The 6,812-nt window shown below is 47.4% G+C and overlaps 1 protein-coding gene across 1 annotated transcript; it reads left to right on the forward strand.

The window, feature by feature from the left end:
* Nucleotides 1-1,294: 1,294 nt before the first annotated feature.
* Nucleotides 1,295-6,592, forward strand: LOC135833643 (uncharacterized). The gene has a single exon (XM_065347413.1). It carries the CDS (start codon nt 1,295-1,297, stop codon nt 6,590-6,592), a length of 5,298 nt encoding a protein of 1,765 aa, XP_065203485.1.
* The last annotated feature ends 220 nt before the right edge of the window (nt 6,593-6,812 follow it).

A 6,812-nucleotide genomic window follows, 5' to 3' on the forward strand; every position in this document is an offset into this window, starting at 1 on the left:
TGTAGATGAAAAGCATGTCGGTGAAAGGTTATAAGATTCGGTCAAGTTATTATATGTAAGGCTTCTTGAATGTGAATGAATCTAGTTTCATATTTCAAAAGGTACTAAATTTGAAAAATTTCCATGTAATTTGTAATTTGAACGCCCATTAGGTTTGCTTTTTTTTATACCTGCCTTTAAAAAAAATATATACTTATTATTATGAGGGATCTGGGATTGTACCTGGTGCTTTTCTTCGGATGGTCGTGAAATTTTCAAAATAATCTGCATGGTGCTGAATTAAAATTTCGACTGAATGGAACACCTACTCCTATAATGTTGGTTTAGGTAGATATCCCATTATCTGTTTGCTTTGAAATATGCAACATGTGTTTTCCACGAGTGTGATTTCATTTCATTTCATTGCATCAATGTCCAAAAAGAAAGAAATCGAATCTACATATAAATTGACTCACCGTACTTTCATGAAATTTGCCTACGAGCGATAAATATGTCAATTGTTTGAATTAATGATTATTTCGATGGGTTTTTCTCCTGTTTTCTTGTCTTTTTTCGCAAAGAACACTTGTAAAATGTTGATCAAGCGGTATTGAAAATGACGTGGAGTGCAGACATTGTCATTGTTTGAACGATTTTATGATTTTTTTGAATTCTCGAATCTACTGAATCGACCTTCATGCGATATTGAAAGGTAGTCAACAAATTACAATCATCCAATTGTGAGCAAGAATGGAAGAAATCCGAGATTATTGATAATCAATTGAAATTTTCAATTATCTATAAAAATTGGGTATTGATTTTTAAAAAATGTTTTGAGAATGGCCAAAATCAACATGAAAATCAATGGAATGGAATTCGTAATTGTTTACAGTAATTACGCCATTCGCGTAATTACAGCCGTATTTACCGATTACTACGTGTCCCGCAACTGGTACGATGCTGTCTCCCCTCCCCCCACCTACCTCGATCCTCGTATCACGCTCATCCGGCGTGAATTATTCGTTCAAGAGACACACGTTTTTGAATATAATTTTATTCGTAACCATTTTTGTAATTAGTTTAAGAATTCGTTGTATTTGTTGTAATATACGATGAAAATTACTGGTGACTCTTTTAATGGTTTTCATAATGGTGACCTACCGACGTGATAAATATTCGCGTATTTTTTAGTTGATTCAAGATCTTAATGATTCGTTAGTATTCTCGCACTGCGAGAAGTTCGTATTCGGTAGTTTTTGCACTGCAAAAAGTTCGTTCTAGCAATAACTGCACTGCAGTTATCACACCCAGTATCATGGCACCGTCAAAACGTACTCCGGCATCAATCCGTAAGTTAATTGACAACATCCGTACGACTTGTGAAGTAACGTTACAGTGGATAGTGAACCCAGCAACAGTGAAATCGTCACGCGAACTTCGGCGACGAATACAGAACTTAGAGCAACGTTACACAGAAGCTCGCCAACTCAATGAAGAACTTCTCATTGAGGATGAAACGGAAACTGGCGAAGCAGCTATTGAGCTCGAAAACTTGCTTCTAAGTACCATGGCACAAGCAGAAACTCTACTCGATAGCATGGAAACGAAGGAAACAGTAGCTAGTGAAGGAAGTTATCTGAGCTGCAGAGGTCCCAAGCTCAATATTCGTCTGCCCAAGATAGGTTTACCAGAGTTCAGTGGCCAACCTCCAACTGACAACTGGACCAGTTTCTTTCAACGTTTCTCAACTGCTCTTCAAGATCCTTCAATACCTGATATACATAGGTTGGAATACCTATTCAGTTGCTTAAAGGGTGATGCTGCCAAGTTGGTAGATAACATAAAGGTATTAGAAGGTAATTACGATGTAGTGCTCCGAATACTTCGAAAGAGGTATGACAATAAGCGTTTGAATCTCCGCATCAACCTGCAGCAGTTGTCCGAGCTGAAAAGTGTCCGTGAAAACGATGCGGAATCCCTACGTAAGTTAGTAAATACTACCACTGTGAGCATCCGAGCTGTTGAGAATATGGGTTTTAAGCGCGATCAGTTAGCCAATGAACTGATCACACAGCTCGTTGTCACAAAGCTAGATACACGTACGAGAGAATTATGGGAAACTTCGTTGAGTGATTCGCTTACAAGCACAGAGGAGGAGGATCCGGACGTTGACTCCTACACTGAGCTGATGGATTTCCTTGAAAAGCGCATTCGAGTACTCGCATCTGTCTTCGTTGCTCCTGAGAACTCCAACAACGCACCGAACACTGGTACAAAGGCGCGTCAACAGGCTGCGCGCACTCGTAGCGCCGCAACGTTAGTCTCCAACAAGCCAGAGAACGCCGACACAGTTCGTACCTGTCCTGTGTGTAACAAAGCCCATGCGTTATACCAGTGTGATGCTTTCAAGGCGCTCTCACCTACACAACACTACGAGAAGGTACGTGAGGAGAAGCTGTGTGTGAATTGCTTTTCGAACTCACACTGGTCCAAAGCCTGTAAATCTGTACGGTGTAAAACTTGCGGTCGTTCTCACCACACCTTACTCCATTCGGCAAATTTCCAGCAGGCTTCCAGCGGATCCGCAACATCAGGTACTGGATCGGGAGCGCCAGGCACTGGCTCAGGCGCGTCAGGCAGTGCGTCGGCAACCGGAACGCCACACGACACATCAACACCGCCTAAACCAGATCCAGCTGCTACTGTCGTTACTGGTGTGGCTCAACGACGTTTACGTAATGTGCTACTTGGCACTGCGATGCTCTGTGCGTCACCCAGCGGCAAGGAAAGTAATCAGACGTGTACAGCAACGGCGTTATTGGATGGCGGATCCCATATAACGCTCATTACGAGTCAGGTAGCTAGACAGCTCAATCTCAATCTACGTAGATCGGCGATTCAGATAGGAGGGGTAGGCGGCTCACAGACCTCCGCCACCTCCTCCGCATCCATCCGCATTGCCTCGAATGATGGGCAGTTCTCAAGAATTATACACGCATCGGTAGTAGATTACATCACAGACCCCCTACCCAGCTGCAGCTTCGCGCCTCCGTCAACATGGCAGTTTATCAGCCAGTATCAGCTCGCCGATCCGAGATTCTATCAGTCAAAATCCGTTGACATTTTGATAGGTGCCGACTACCTATACGATATAATGCTGCCGGAAATCATCAAACAGGCGTCCGCGCCTACGCTGCTCGCTTCTCGCCTTGGCTGGGTGGTCTCCGGCCCATACTCTGCCTCAGCTATCGATTCCGGCGTCCGCTGCACTGCAACTACTGTACAGAGAGCCGAATTTGATGCCGTAAGTCAGTTCCTAGGTCTCAGCGACGAATTATCAGCACAACCGAAGAAAGAGCTTTCTGTGCAGGATGAATTCGCCGAACAGCTTTTTATCAAGACTCATACTCGCATCAACGGACGTTTTTCAGTGCGCCTACCCATCTTACAAGGCCAACTTGGCGAGTCTTACAAGATGGCGCAGCAGCGTCTCGCTAGATGTAAGGTCAGTGACAGTTACCGCGAATTTCTCCGAGAATATGAAGCTTTAGGCCATATGACTAGAGTAAACACCCTCGGACAAGCGAAATACTACATCCCTCATCACTCTGTGTTCCATAATGGAAAAATTCGCGTAGTTTTTGACGCTTCAATGCGCACCACGAATGGTCTGTCACTGAACGACATCCTTCCAGCAGGTCCAATCTTGCAGAAACCTGTTTACGAAGTCCTGACAGTGTTCCGAACGTACCGCTACGCCTTCATGGCTGATATCATCAAGATGTTTCGACAGTTCCTCATTGATCCAGAAGATCGAACCTGGCAGCATATTCTCTGGTATGACGAAAACGGCGGGGTGATAGAATGCGAGCTGAACACCATTACATACGGCACAAGGAGCGCGATCTATTTAGCGGTTCGTTGTGTTTATCAGATCGCAGCAGAGAATAAGCAGACGCATCCGGCAGCGGCGGCGGCGATCCTAAAGGGATCTTACATAGACGATTTCACCGGAGGAGCTGAGAGTCTCACTGAAGCCATCGCACTTCGTGATGAATTGATTGATGCGCTTTCATCAGCTTGCCTGGAGTTGGGCAAATGGCAAGCAAACGACCCAGGCCTACTGCCAGCAACCACCACCGCTCCGGAATCCGCGGACAAGCCTGCGGCGCAAGGCCGCGCGCTCGGTATTGATTGGAACACCGAAAAGGACGTTTTCGAGTTCGTTTCACTCACCAACTTGAAGTGGGCTGGAAAGACTTTGACAAAGCGCAGCGCTTTATCGTTTGTAGCCAGTATTTTCGACCCTCTGGGCTTATTAGCGCCTCTAACGATTGCTGGGAAACTCCTAATACAGCAGCTCTGGAGTGTGAATGCTGGCTGGGACGATCCAGTTAGCCCGCAGTTTCAGAAAGACTTCGACGCATTTTGCAAGAAACTACCCATTGCTGCGACGATGAAATTCGAACGATACCTGCGTACCGGCGATCCGAAGCTCCCAGCTGAGTCACGGTTCGAAATTCACGGATTCGGCGATGCAAGCAAGCAGGCCTATGCTGCCTGTGTTTACATCCGAAGTTGGCAAGAGGGGACACCGTCGACATGTCTCATCAGATCGAAAACGAGAGTAGCACCGCAGAATCAATCTCGCACCATCCCACAGCTCGAATTATGCGCAGCTGACCTGCTAGTTCAACTTGTACAGGAGGTAGCGACGACTTTGAACTACCCCCTCACCAGCTGTTACATGTACACAGACTCGATGGTTGTTTTAGCCTACCTAGCCAGAGACTCAAGCCACTGGAAGCCCTACGTGGCTAATCGAGTGAAACGTATCTCCACAGCTATAAACTTCGAGCAATGGCGACATATTTCCGGTGATCAGAATCCAGCAGACATGGCAACGCGCGACGACTCGTTTTCGGCCTTCCAGCAACGCTCAACGCTCTGGACCAATGGCCCAGATTTTCTTCAGAATGCTACAAGCCCTCCGGCCCCTGTGGTACGTGCTGAATTCGACCTCGATTCTACTCCAGCAGCACAGGTTTACGTGAACGTAATCTCAGCGAGCAAAGCGCCCTTGGCAGAATACCCACCAGTGGCCAGATACCTCATCTCTCGCTACTCGGAGTTCTCCAGTGCTCGTAACAAGGTCGCTGCTTGGCTGAGAGTCAAGGATTATTTGCTCGCTAAAATTCGGCAAACACCACTACCCCAAGGTCAGTTTTCAGCTCGCGAACTTCGAAGAGCTGAATTGGAATTGGTTAAAGCTGCTCAGGAGGAAGCTTATGGCAAGGAGATTGAGAAGCTGAAGGCTCAGAAGACGTTACCTCGCCGAAGTCCTCTCTCATCCTTAGCCCCCTTACTGGACAACGACCTTGTACGCGTTGGTGGCCGGATATCACGCGCCGAATTGCCTTACCGGCGGCGGCATCCACTCATCCTACCCGCAAACCACCGCTTAACGCAGCTGCTTATTCGCGACGCTCACTTCAGATTTGCTCACGCAGGCCTACAGTTCATCAACTCGTATCTCCGCAGCAGCTATTGGTTCGTTGGAAACCTCACCGCACCTATTCAGAAAGCAATACGCACCTGCGCAAAATGTGCGCGATTCCGACGCAACGCACAGAGAATACCACCAATGGCCGACCTTCCGGAGGACCGCGTACGTCCGAATGCGCCATTTTCAGTCGTCGGCGTAGACTATGCTGGACCCTTTACTCGCAAATCTGAGATCCGCACTCGAAGCGCCACTGCCCTGAAGACGTACGTAGCTGTGTTCGTTTGTTTTAGCACACGAGCAGTGCACTTAGAAATGGTCCTCGATCTTACAACAGCGGCGTTTTTGGCAGCCCTCAAGCGTTTTGCGGCGCGCCGCGGTTCTCCGTCAGTTATATACTCGGACAACGGAACGAACTTCACTGGTGCTGCCAGTGAACTCACTCAGAAGTTCGCGGAGCTCTCAAAATCGCCGCAGATCCAAGCTCACTCTTGGCCGCATCCGATTGAGTGGAATTTCAACCCACCGTCAGCACCCCATATGGGTGGCCTCTGGGAATCGGCGGTCAGAATCATGAAAAATCATCTGTATCGTACGATGGGTTCAACTGTACTCACAGCTGATGAATTTGGCACAGTTTTATGCCAGATCGAAGCTATAATGAATTCAAGGCCAATGACTCCAATTAAAAGCTCGTCGCTGGAGCCGGATGCGCTCACCCCTGGTCATTTCATCATTGGCCGCCCTTTAGTGGCTATACCTGACGACATAACTGAGAACGAGAAGATCCGCTACTCTCAACGCTGGGATCTCACAACCCAGTTGAGAAATACGTTTTGGCGCAGATGGTCCGAGGAATATCTCACCTCCTTACAGAAGCGCCATAAATGGACAGATCCGGCTCGCTCCTATCAGATCGACGATATCGTGCTGATTCAGGAGAACACCTCACCTCTCACCTGGCCGCTGGCTCGGGTCATTCACCTTCACCCTGGCTCAGACGACGTAGTTCGTGTCGTTGACCTCCGCACGCGAAATGGGTCAACGCTTCGCCGACCTGTGGCAAAATTGATCCCACTTTTGGACACAGACGAAGTTTCGACGCCATAAGAGACGTCGACGGCGGCGGAATGTTTACAGTAATTACGCCATTCGCGTAATTACAGCCGTATTTACCGATTACTACGTGTCCCGCAACTGGTACGTTGCTGTCTCCCCTCCCCCCACCTACCTCGATCCTCGTATCACGCTCATCCGGCGTGAATTATTCGTTCAAGAGACACACGTTTTTGAATATAATTTTATTCGTAACAATTTTTGTAATTAGTTT

Source organism: Planococcus citri, chromosome 2, assembly GCF_950023065.1.
Source record: "Planococcus citri chromosome 2, ihPlaCitr1.1, whole genome shotgun sequence".
NCBI lineage: Eukaryota > Metazoa > Arthropoda > Insecta > Hemiptera > Pseudococcidae > Planococcus > Planococcus citri.

What these genes read in the sequence shown, in the direction of transcription:
- LOC135833643 (XM_065347413.1), top strand. Translation starts at nt 1,295, where the DNA reads ATGGCACCGTCAAAACGTACTCCGGCATCAATCCGTAAGTTAATTGAC.